Source organism: Salvelinus fontinalis, chromosome 12, assembly GCF_029448725.1.
Source record: "Salvelinus fontinalis isolate EN_2023a chromosome 12, ASM2944872v1, whole genome shotgun sequence".
Classification (NCBI taxonomy): Eukaryota; Metazoa; Chordata; class Actinopteri; order Salmoniformes; family Salmonidae; genus Salvelinus; species Salvelinus fontinalis.
The window spans coordinates 14,703,482-14,716,876 of NC_074676.1; the positions used below are offsets into that span (position 1 = coordinate 14,703,482).

Here is a 13,395-nt window from a genome sequence, read left to right on the forward strand (position 1 = left end):
TTTCTGGGACCAATACGAACGGGCAGAATGTCTTTGCATTCTAAAAATCGTCGGGGAGGGAGGCAAATCCAGACTCATCGTGGAGAAGCGTCACTTGGCCGTAGCGATGTGGAAGCGTAGCCAGGCAAATGTTCCACCATATTTCTTATACCAGTCATTTATTTTCAAATCAGTGAGGGGAAGTAAACCAGTGCACACTTTGGAAGGAAAGACAGATAATTGGGACATAGACTTTCTCAACTAACTTTAATTGGTCCTGATATGGGGCACTGTTGACATCTGTGGGATTGAACACACACACACACACACACACACACACACACACACACACACACACACACACACACACACACACACACACACACACACACACAACAGTCAACTCTGTTGTTCTATTATATACTATTTATTCAACTGCGCGACCAAGACACTACTACCCACTTTATATTTCTATACAGTCTATTATTACGATGCATACTACCGCTTCTATTACTTGTTCTTTTTTCCTTGACTCTTTTTATTGTTATTATTGACTGATGTACTGCATTGTTAAAGATCTAGCACATAAGCATTTCACTGCACCTTTCCCACCTTCTGTAAACTGTGTATGTGACAAATTACATTGATTTGATTTTAATTTGATTGAGGAGAGTATTGTTGGTACATTTTGTGCTGAAGTTGTGTGCTGCTTATCCCTGGAGCAACACTGAACCCTGGTGCTCAGTTTGCAAACCTCAATCATTATGTCAAAGATCTAGCCTCACCACACATTTCCAGACTAGGAAGACTTAGGCTACTATAAAGAGATTCCCTTATTATTTTACATATTCAAAGTTCACACAGTCATGTTGTCATTGAACTTTTCCTTCATAAAATGATTATCAACTATACTATATGCAGCCTAATGTATGCTACTAAAGATGGTGTGTTGTTATTGCATATTACAATCTAGTGTCTAGATATTCAAACGGCATGTTTCCTCACCCAACTACCCACCCATCCCTTGTCTCATGAATAAAAACTACTACAGTTTGTAATTGTTTCACACAATCATCATCCACATGATGTTTTCACACCTCATGCTTCAGGACAATGTAATTAAAGTGTAAGCCCTACTAATGCAATATGGTGTGACAATTGGTTTCTTCTTTTAAGGTGTTTAGGCTACCTTATGATCTTTGCTGATACGTTTTTGATTGAAATCTGATCACATCTGAAATTCTGCATCTGAAATTCTGCATGCATAATATCTAGGCAAGAATAGTTATTTGGTTTGAATCCATTTTGAAATGACGGCATTTTAACGTAAATACATAGTGGTACATAGTCTAAACACAGAGAATTTGACATTCATCACATGCATAGACGTGTGATGGTGATGGGTTGCCCACTAGGCCTACAGATACACTTGCATAATCATTTTTTTTTAGTACATGTGTTCATCCGGGTCCTGCGTAACTAATCATGACGCGGGAAGGCGGCACACATTTTTATCAACAACATCCAAAATAAGATCGATATTCAGACTATGGTGTTTAAAGTAAGCTGTAAATAACTTGTTAAACATAAAATATTGTGTTGTGTCGATATTTACCGTGAATAAATTATGCCCGTGGAAAAACACAAGATAGGAGTAAGCACACTACAGAAACGTGAGCGAGCAAACGTTACATAACTGGTGACATTGACCAATCAGATTCGTTCATTCTTATCCACGTATCTCTTTGGGTGGAGTCGTTGTCAAAGAAAGTTAATTTCAACAGGGAACATTTTCTTTGAATATGGGAATACATTCAAGTGATAGTGGAAGACAGTTTCATTTCTCATTAAAACGCTCTACCTACTGTACTTTAGTTCACTCGCTCGCGCTTACTGAACCAGCGCTCTTCTTCCTTATCTGGAAGATAGCTAGATACGACAACGCAATTATACATTTTTTTGAGCTTCTAGGCTAGCCAGCAGGTCGAACATCGTTTTTAACAGGTTAATAAAAAACAAATATTATAACATTATAAAACCATCTAGGCGACAGAACCGAAACGTAGTTTGGGCATGCAAGGGCTATTGTTTTAGCTCCTACGCGTTTTGTTTTGACATCAGCGCTATAACCAACGGTTCGAGTCGTGGACATAACTAGAAGAGACAGCAGGTGAAATGGTCGGCAACACGATCCACTGGTTCAGGAAGGGACTGCGGCTCCACGACAACCCCTCTCTAAAGGAGTCTATCCGGGGAGCGGACACCCTTCGCTATGTTTACATCCTAGACCCCTGGTTTGCAGGGTCCTCCAACGTGGGAATCAGCAGGTGGAGGTAGGGGTCCTAATAGTAGAATGCACAAGGTGCAATTTCATAATTGGGTAGTGCATCATCAGTTCCTCTAGAATGCACAAGGTGCAATTTCATAATTGGGTAGTGCATCATCAGTTCCTCTTGTCATGTTAGTCATTGCATACCTTAGAGAGATATTTATAACTTGTCAGAAATGTCCAGAGCAACTAGCCCATGTCAGCTAATGTTTTTTTAATTTACTATTTTTGTTTAACTGCAACATTTTATTTGCACTCCATGACAACATTTATAGAATTGCAGGAAATACGCTTTAAGCTTGCACAATTCTCTCAATTCTCACAGTTTCCCATAGAAAGCGTTTGGGAACCTCTGTATTAGAGGACGTGTTTTAATTGAGTGGCTCGTATTGCACTCACCCAACACAGATTTGTTTACCGCAGATGTAGGTCACACAGGTCCCTGCTTTTTGCATTGCCACATTTGTGAATTTGCCTAGGGGCTCTGATGGATCCATCATGGTTTCCTTTTCGATAGATTATGACCTTGTGGGCATGCCAGACGCCACTTATGCACATTTGGTCAATAGGTTAAGGAAAACCAAATCTGGGTTATCATAACACCAGAAGGAGGAATCCTAGTGCTGTAGGTGGTTATGAATGACAGTGTGTGTGTATGTGTGTGGTGTACTGCTTAGGCAGGAAAGTAGGGCTTTCCTAGCACCACACTTATGCACACAGTTATAGTAAATATTGACTGTCAATTATTGCATTACAAGTACACCTGTGTGCCACACAGGAAACAAGGGCATTCCAGGGCACCAAGGACTGTTGATTACTGATTTACCTTGGATTCCCTCCCTTTCATTTAGCCCACATACTATGCTGCTTTAATTTGGCCACTTATAAGAATGTTCATTTAAAGCATAACCTCCTGTTTAGCGCAAGAGAAGGGGAAAATGACCTGACTGCATTACCCATGTCGAAAACATCCCTGTACGCAGGGTATTCTCAGTAGTTTCTATTACCATCGAGAGAGTAGGCCTACATTTCAGCAGGGTTTAAGAACATGCATAGCAGTAAGGATTATGTAAGTCCCCCTCCCCATCCTGGCTGAGTGCGGGCAGGCATTGGAAATGGGGCACTGTGTCATTGGGGTGGTTATGACATTCTGCTCTCCAGTCCTCGCAGCTTTGACCTACATTCAACCCACTGCTCAACCCCACTTCCTCCTGAGAACTAGCCTCCTCTTATAGTAGCTGCCCTATTAGCCGGTGATTGAACCAGGCAGCTCACATAGCTTTACCAGCCAGAACAGAATGGCATAGACTGTCCTAGCTATAAGAAATAACACTTCTCCTCTGGGACCAGCACCAGCCTGCTGGAATATATATAGGCCGAGTCAATATAAAGTTCCCAGTGTGTAGTCTGTGTGTAGTCTGCTCCAGGTGAGTGGCACAACTGAGTCTCAGACGGGATTTAGCCTACCCAGCAATGTTCACTTTGTGGTCACTGTGCATTACCCTGCTGTTCAAGCGTATGCATGATGATGACAATGCTTGCAGGGCCCCTAGTCATCATATGTTGCATAATAGGTTATATCACTTTTTCAGAGATCATATTGTAAACCCTGCTGCTTGTGATAAACGCTCTACCAAACCTGTTTCATTCAAGTTCCAAGTACAACACTCACTGTGTGAATGGAGGAACGCAACACAAAACGAGGACACCATTCTTAGATAAGGGTTTGGATGAAGTGATGCCTCCTTAAAGGGACAGTCCAGTCACCCAACACAGAACACAATGTTCAGACAGTCACCCTCTCTTGACTTGGTTGATATCCAAGTTGTCATAACAAATTACACCTAGTTAAAGGAGTAATTTATTGGCTACATGATACAATGATGACTCATGTCATGTTTGCTTCAGCAGGAGTCAATATTATTTTGTGGTCAACACTTCCCATGTAGTTTGAGGATCATATGACAGCAGAATGAGAAGGTCTAATAAGAAGGTATATCTCTCTGGTCACCCCCAAAACCAATTCTTCCTTTGGCCGCCTCTCCTTCCAGTTCTCTGCTGCCAATGACTGGAACGAACTACAAAAATCTCTGAAACTGGAAACACTTATCTCCCTCACTAGCTTTAAGCACCAGCTTTCAGAGCAGCTCATAGATTACTGCACCTGTACATAGCCCATCTATAATTTAGCCCAAACAACTACCTCTTTACCTACTGTATTTATTTATTTTGCTCCTTTGCACCCCATTATTTCTATCTCTACTTTGCACCTTCTTCCACTGCAAACCAACCATTCCAGTGTTTTTTTTACTTGCTATATTGTATTTACTTCGCCACCATGGCCTTTTTATATTTTTATTTATTTATATATATATTTTGTTTGCCTTCACCTCTCTTATCTCACTTCACTTGCTCATATTGTATATAGACTTATTTTCACTGTATTATTGACTGTATGTTTGTTTTACTCCATGTGTAACTATGTGTTGTTGTATGTGTCGAACTGCTTTGCTTTATCTTGGCCAGGTCGCAATTGTAAATGAGAACGTGTTCTCAATTTGCCTACCTGGTTAAATAAAGGTGAAATAAAAATAAATAAACAAGGTTGGTAGAGGATCAATCAAGCAGTCCTTCCCCATTGGCCCAGGCTTATCACTTATGCTAGTGTACCCACTACCTCGGCAGAGAATGACTGTTCACGTTAGCCATAGATGTTCTATAATGTTGATACAGGCTTTGTGTTCACTTACTCAGAAATGTGAGGCATTACAGTTTAAAATCTCCACATTCTAATGAGGGCTTGTAGTTCCACTAGCCATGCTTTGCCAGTTGATGGAGCCATCTATCGTTTTGTTCAACTGTGGACTTTGCTGTGAGCCGAGAGCGCCCTCCTGTTGTCATGTAAATACTACAAGGCTGGGATGGTACAGAGACCTTATTGTTCTACATGACTTACTCACAGCGTAGTATGTACCATTCAGTCAGACAGATCTTCCACTCAATGTTTCCACTAGGTGTTTTAAATGATAGGCTACCAGCAGAGGAGTTGGCCTATGTAAAATTTAGAGTGCTTTAATAATCTGGTGGTGAAGAACATGTTTTCTCAATAGAATCTCCCTGAATAATGCTCTCTGCACTGAGAGAAGCAGCTGACATTCCCACGATTGCAATTCCTTTCCACTAGCCTTCTTTTTGATTCAATCTCCATTTTACATTCACTTCAAATGCTTTGTTGCAATGATGTAAAGCCCTTTGATATGGTGCAACTCTACTTACCACATGTATTTGAGCCACGGCTCACATGATGAATGTATGGATCATATGTTCACTTGTGCTTAATGAGAGCTGGAACATCCATCATGTGACCTTGGGATAATGACTAAACTAAATACCATAAAACATAATAAAAATAGGCGTCAGGTTTTTTGTGAATCCTGAGCAGGAGGCCTTGTTACACCTGTAGCCTATTTCCTCTCTGATTATATGATCAGATTATTGATCATCTTCTGTTTGATTCCAGGTTCTTACTCCAGTGTCTGGAGGACCTAGACGCCAGCCTCCGCAAGCTCCACTCCCGTCTGTTTGTCATCCGAGGCCAGCCTACTGATGTCTTCCCCAGGCTGTTCAAGGTACAATTAACACTGTCACACTTGTACTGTAGTTGTAAGCCATCACACTACCGTATCATAGTTAACCCATCACACTTACAGAACTGCACAGCCACTGTGTACTGTACACGTATGCCTCATAAAAGTACAGTATGCCCCATAGAAATTCGGTCTTGTGTGATTAAACTAGTCAGTGGAAGTACGGTACAGTAACTGTGTCATATCGTCTCAAATGTCTTGATATACAGTGCATTCGGAAAGTGTTCAGACCCCTTGACTTTTTCCGAATTTTGTTACGTTACAGCCTTATTTTAAAATTGATTAAATAGTTTTTTCTCCTCATCAATCTACACACAATATCCCATAATGACAAAGCAAAAACAGGTCTTTATACATTTGTGCAAAAAATAATAAAAAAAAGAGAACTGAAATATCAAATTTACATAAGTATTCAGACCCTTTACTCAGTATTTTGTTGAAGCACCTTTGGCAGCGAGTACAGCCTCAAGTCTTTGGTATGATGCTATAAGCTTGGCACACCTGTATTTGGGGAGTTTCTCCCATTCTTCTCTGCAGATCCTCTCAAGTTCTGTCAGGTTGGATGGGGAGCATCGCTGTACAGCTATTTTCAGGTCTCTCCAGAGATGTTCGATCGGGTTCAAGTCCGGGCTCTGGCTGGACCACTCAAGGACATTCCGAGACTTGTCCCGAAGCCAGTCCCGCATTGTCTTGGCTATGTGCTTACGGTCGTTGTCCTGTTGGAAGTTGAACTTCCACCCCAGTCTGAGGTCCTGAGCGCTCTGGAGCAGGTTTTCATTAAGGATCTCTCTCTCTACTTTGCTCCATTGATCTTCCCTCGATCCTGACTAGTCTCCCAGTCCCTACCACTGAAAAACATCCCCACAGCATGATGCTGCGACCACCATGCTTCACCGTAGGGAGGGTATTGGCCAGGTGATGAGCGGTGCCTGTTTTCCTCCAGATGTGATGCTTGGCATTCAGGCCAAAGAGTTCAATCTTGGTTTTATCAGGACAGATAATCTTATTTCTCATGGTCTGAGAGTCCTTGAGCTGCCTTTTGGCAAACTCCAAGCGAGCTGTCATGTGCCTTTTACTGAGGAGTGGCTTCCACTGTATTCAGTCTTCACTTGATCTGTATATGAACATTAGCATTATTTGAATTCCATGGTATTTTCTATGAACTTCCTACGTGTTCTTTATCTTTACCAAAGTAAAGGTTCCCTATTTACCATGGCGTCTGACTGTGGCGCGACTGACCTTGTCTTTCTCTTGACTTCCCAGGAATGGCAGATTAGCCGGCTGTCTTACGAGTACGACTCTGAGCCCTTCGGCAAGGAGCGTGATGCCGCCATCCAGAAGCTGGCCAGCGAGGCCGGGGTGGAAGTCACGGTCAAAGTCTCCCACACGCTCTACGACCTGGACAAGTGAGTGTCTCGTACAGATACACGTGTACACACACACACACACACACACACACACACACACACACACACACACACACACACACACACACACACACACACACACAGAGTCAAGGAGATCTAGCTACTGTAGTTCCTGGCTGACATATTTTAGATCTTGTGAGAATGTTATTACCATGTTGTTATTAAGTCATCATGTTGTGCAAACATGATGTATTAGCAACATATTCATAACACTAACATTATAGTTTAATTTGTGATGCACTAAATTCCTCTCTCTGTCCATGTGTCTCTGTAGGATCATCGAGCTGAACGGAGGCCAGTCCCCTCTCACCTACAAGCGTTTCCAGGTGCTCATAAGTCACATGGATGCCGTGGAGATGCCCGCCGAGACCATCACCGCTGAGGTCATGCTGAAGTGTGCCACGCCCATCAGTGACGACCACGACGACAAGTTTGGCGTGCCCTCCCTGGAGGAGCTTGGCTTTGAGACAGAAGGCCTGGCTACAGCAGTATGGCCGGGGGGAGAGACGGAGGCCCTCACTCGCCTGGAGAGGCACTTGGAGAGGAAGGTGGGAAGGAGTCCCTTCTTTATATCCCACCACTACTGAACCAGGGTGGTGGACACATACAGTACCCGTGTTGGAGTCAATTTTCTTCCTGAAAATGTGACTTTGTTATAGAAAAATTCCTTTATTTCCTGAACTTAGTGTGTCATGTGCCTGTGAGATAGACGGGTTTCACTGGGGTCCTGACTCAAACCCTAACCCTCTATGTTCCAGGCGTGGGTGGCCAACTTTGAGCGTCCCCGGATGAACGCCAACTCCCTGCTGGCCAGCCCCACGGGCCTCAGCCCCTACCTCCGCTTCGGCTGCCTCTCCTGTCGCCTCTTCTACTTCAAACTCACTGACCTCTATAGGAAGGTTAAGAAAAACAGCTCTCCGCCCCTCTCACTTTATGGCCAACTGTTGTGGCGTGAGTTCTTCTACACTACGGCCACCAACAATCCCTGCTTCGACAAGATGGAGGGCAACCCTGTGTGCGTGCAGATTCCCTGGGACCGCAACCCAGAGGCGCTGGCCAAGTGGGCCGAGGGGAGGACAGGGTTCCCCTGGATCGACGCCATCATGACCCAGTTGAGGCAGGAGGGCTGGATCCACCACCTGGCCAGACACGCTGTGGCCTGCTTCCTGACCCGGGGAGACCTGTGGATCAGCTGGGAGGAGGGCATGAAGGTAGATACTGGGGCATGGGGAGAGAGGAAATCTGATGTATGTATGTATGTATGTATGTATGCATGACTGTTTATCGTTGTTCTGTTTGTATCTCAGCATGTGTGTGTTTATGTACCTGTCAGGTATTTGAGGAGCTGCTGCTGGATGCAGACTGGAGTGTGAATGCAGGCAGCTGGATGTGGCTCTCCTGCAGCTCCTTCTTCCAGCAGTTCTTCCACTGTTACTGCCCCGTGGGCTTTGGCAGGAGGACAGACCCCAACGGAGACTACGTACGGTGAGAAGATCTTCCCTGCACCTAGTTGTCCACTGCTAATTTTAACCAGTGTGGTACACTGTAATATACCTTAGTGTTTTATTTCACCATGCCTGTGACAAGGCATGTAGAACATGCAGAAAACCATGACAAACAATTCTGTATACGACCTGCTGGACCACAATGTCTCATTATACACTCCATAGGGTTTTAATGAGATTTCCATGCTGTAGCAACTAGAAATGTCATGGGAAATGTGTTTTATTATTGTTCATTTCAGAAGTCACCATGGTCCTTTTTTAAACGGTCTTTTCTCCATTTGTTTTTTCCAGGCGCTATCTTCCCATACTGAAGGGCTTCCCGGCCAAGTACATCTACGACCCCTGGAACGCACCCGAGAGCGTGCAGAAGGCGGCCAAGTGCGTGATCGGTGTGCACTACCCCAAACCCATGGTGCACCACGCCGAGGCCAGCCGCCTCAACGTGGAGAGAATGAAGCAGATCTACCAACAGCTCTCCTGCTACCGCGGCCTGGGTGAGCACAGAGCGCATGACTGGCTGAATGTACAGCTAATCGCTTTGAAGTCCGCTTCAAATCAGCTATTTTCAGACACTAACCATTTCCATGATAAGCTATTCACAAAGTGTCAGAGTAGATGTTTTGCCTTTTTAAATATAATGAATAAAAGTGGGGGGGGGAGAGATCAGCACTCCTACTTTGAAATTGATTGTGAATACAGTGACTTTGTTTTCTTTTATATTGTTATGTTACCATTATCAATGATTATTTATGGGGCTGAGGTGTGGTAGACTGACTGTCCAACTCTGTCTCCATTTCACAGGGCTGCTCGCGACAGTGCCTGCCAATCCTAATAACAGTGGACACGGTGCAGGGGTCATGACGGGTCCAATGCCAGGGCACTCCACTGAAGAAATCCAGAATGAGGGAGCCGCTCAAGCAGGTAACAATCCTCCTTAGTTCCTTCCTTGACTGCCACAGAGAAACTGGGATTTTTCCAAAGATCAGTGTTAACCTTATCTACACTGAGATTGACTGCGACTTCATCAATCTCTGATATGGGCTGTGACATGGGTGGGAAAGGTGTGTCATGTGATAGTAACATCATGCCTGACAAGTACTAAGGATGATAATAAAAGGTTGCAGATTGGAATAGGCTTTTAATTGACCTCCCTGATGGAACAAAGGGTAGATCAGAATAGTAATACCGATCAGAAATTGAAAGGATTAGTCAAAGCAGATGCGTACCAGAAATGTTTGCATTTTTCCATAACCAATTTCATAGGGAAATAATCAGATTACAGTTGAAGTCAGAAGTTTACATACACCTTAGCCAAATACATTTAAACTCAGTTTTTCACAAGTCCTGACATTAATTCATAGTAAAAAGTCTCTGTTTTAGGTCAGTTAGGATCACCACTTTATTTTAAGAATGAAATGTCAGAATAATAGTAGAGTGATTTATTTCAGCTTTTATTTCCTCATCACATTCCCAGTGGGTCAGAAGTTTACAACCTCAATTAGTATTTGGTTGCATTGCCTTTAAATTGTTTAACTTGGGTCAAATGTTTCGGGTAGCCGTCCACAAGCTTCCCACAATAAGTTGGGTGAATTTTGGCACATTCCTTCTGACAGAGCTGGTGTAACTGAGTCAGGTTTGTAGGCCTCCTTGCTTGCACATGCTTTTTCAGTTCTGCCCACAAGTTTTCTATAGGATTGAGGTCAGGGCTTTGTGATGGCCACTCCAATACCTTGACTTTGTTGTCCTTCAGCCATTTTGCCACAACTTTGGAAGTATGCTTGGGGTCATTGTCCATTTGGAAGACCCATTTGCGACCAAGCTTTAACTTCCTGACTGATGTCTTGAGATTTTGCTTCAATATATCCACATAATTTTCCTTTTTCATGATGCCATCTATTTTGTGAAGTGCACCAGTCCCTCCGGCAGCAAAGCACCCCCACAACATGATGCCGCCACTCCCGTGCTTCACGGTTGGGATGGTGTTCTTCGGCTTGCAAGCCTCCCCCTTTTTCCTCCAAACATAACGATGGTCATTATGGCCAAACAGTTCTATTTTTGTTTCATCAGACCAGAGGACATTTCTCCAAAAAGTACGATCTTTGTCCCCATGTGCAGTTGCAAACCGTACTCTGGCTTTTTTATGGCAGTTTTGGAGCAGTGGCTTCTTCCTTGCTGAGCTGCCTTTAAGGTTATGTTGATATAGGACTCGTTTTACTGTGGATATAGACACTTTTGTACCTGTTTCCTCCAGCATCTTCACAAGGTCCTTTGCTGTTGTTCTGGGATTGATTTGCACTTTTCGTACCAAAGTACGTTCATCTTTGGGAGACAGAACGCATCTCCTTCCTGAGCAGTATGACAGCTGCGTGGTCCCATGGTGTTAATACTTGCGTACTATTGTTTGTACAGATGAACGTGGTACCTTCAGGCGTTTGGAAATTGCTCCCAAGGATGAACCAGACTTGTGGAGGTCTACAATTTAGTTTTCTGAGGTCTTGGATGATTTCTTTTGATTTTCCCATGATGTCAAGCAAAGAGGCACTGAGTTTGAAGGTAGGCCTTGAAATACATCCACAGGTACACCTCCAATTGACTCAAATTATGTCAATTAGCCTATCAGAAACTTCTAAAGACATGATATTTCCTGTAATTTTCCAAGCTGTTTAAAGGCACAGTGAACTTAGTGTATGTAAACTTCTGACCCACTAGATTTGTGATACAGTGAAATAATCTGTCTGTAAACAATTGTTGGAAAAATTACTTGTCATGCACAAAGTAGATGTCCTAACCGACTTGCCAAACTATAGTTTGTTAACAAGAAATTTGTGGAGTGGTTGAAAAATGAGTTTTAATGACTCCAACCTAAGTGTATGTAAACTTCTGACTTCAACTATATATATGATATGGGCCTCCCGGGTGGCGCAGTGGTCTAGGGCACTGCATCGCAGTGCTAACTGCGCCACCAGAGTCTCTGGGTTCGCGCCCAGGCTCTGTCGCAGCCGGCCGCGACCGGGAGGTCCGTGGGGCGACGCACAATTGGCATAGCGTCGTCCGGGGTAGGGAGGGTTTGGCCGGTAGGGATATCCTTGTCTCATCGCGCTCCAGCGACTCCTGTGGCGGGCCGGGCGCAGTGCGCGCCAACCAAGGGGGGCCAGGTACACGGTGTTTCCTCCGACACATTGGTGCGGCTGGCTTCCGGGTTGGAGGCGCGCTGTGTTAAGAAGCAGTACGGCTGGTTGGGTTGTGCTTCGGAGGACGCATGGCTTTCGACCTTCGTCTCTCCCGAGCCCGTACGGGAGTTGTAGCGATGAGACAAGGTAGTAATTACTAGCGATTGGATTCCACGAAAATTGGGGAGAAAATGGGATACAAATTAAAAAATATATATATATATGATATAACATTTCTATTATCATTGATTTTGATTCAGGCAGAGGACAGGTCGTTGTGAAGCGTCGCAATGAGGACCTCACACCAGGCTGTAGCAACAAGGCCCGGAGGCAGACCAGCAACTAGTGCCTGAAGAGGAGAAGGAGGGGATTCCAGCCGAATTGACCAGCGCCTCAACGTTGCGTTCTCCTTCTCTGACTCGTCAACTCTACAGAAGCACATCTACCTCAGTTATGTGAGCAGCAGCAGTAATGGAGGAGGAGCGAAGGATGTAAGCATTCCACAAACTTTGCCAGCTTTCTGTGAAGTCAGCCGGCTAAATGGAACATCCGACCACATGATGCCCAGAGAACTAATGGTTTGTGACCTTCTGTCTCTGTGGAGAATCTCAAACCCACAGCTCAAATCACAAGTCCACATTGACACTGTCCCCAGTGTTACTAGAGGGAGGTAATGGTGTCTCACAAGATGACTCTCTTTAACATGCACACCACCAAACTGTCTTGAAAAGAAGTGTTGGCATCACTATAATTAATACAAAGAACATGGATGCACAAGTTATATTTGCTGAAAGAACACTGGGTGGTGGCTGTGTTTGAGCCTGAGGTCATGCTATGTGCAGTATAATATACAGTCTTAGCCATTGGGAATGGAATCAGCCTCAAGCTGATAACACGATTACCCAACTTGGAATTGTCAGGTCAAATGACCCTAGTTATTCTATGGGGTATAATGCCGCTTTCAAGTGCTGTCGGATATTCAGAAATCAAAGGTTCTGAGGAGCATTTAAAGGCAGAAGTGCATAATACATTTTGTAAACTAATTTCTTTATTACCCTTTTGTAAATGTTTTAAGGGAATTATATAACCCTTTCTGTATATAAGTGTGTGTGTGTGAATGATTCAACTCAGTTTGTACAGTAATAATTTGATATAGCATGTTTTTGTTTTCTTTTTCTTGTAACCCAATTGTTATTTGTGTGTGAAAACTGACAAATTGACTGTTCTTAATGTATCTGTAGTAAAAGGTAAAAAAATGAACACTGGTTCAAAGTAATATTTATTTTAGTGTAATGGTTTGCTTATGGCATACACATGCAAATATTGGTTGTCTTAAGT

The 13,395-nt window shown here is 43.6% G+C and overlaps 1 protein-coding gene across 2 annotated transcripts; it reads left to right on the forward strand.

Moving 5' to 3' along the window:
* Positions 1–1,701: 1,701 nt before the first annotated feature.
* LOC129866855 (cryptochrome-1-like) lies at positions 1,702–13,317 on the forward strand. Of its 2 annotated transcripts, none has more exons than XM_055939840.1 (9): positions 1,702–2,312; positions 5,829–5,937; positions 7,219–7,361; positions 7,657–7,930; positions 8,141–8,593; positions 8,716–8,867; positions 9,179–9,381; positions 9,689–9,808; positions 11,297–12,248. In XM_055939840.1, the coding sequence occupies exons 1-9, from the start codon at positions 2,155–2,157 to the stop codon at positions 11,368–11,370; spliced, it is 1,686 nt and encodes a 561-aa protein (XP_055795815.1). In that variant the 5' UTR covers positions 1,702–2,154; the 3' UTR covers positions 11,371–12,248. The 2 variants fall into 2 exon arrangements, with proteins under 2 accessions (XP_055795815.1, XP_055795814.1); XM_055939839.1 differs by lacking the exon at positions 11,297–12,248 and adding an exon at positions 12,318–13,317 and having other exon boundaries at positions 1,703–2,312.
* The last annotated feature ends 78 nt before the right edge of the window (positions 13,318–13,395 follow it).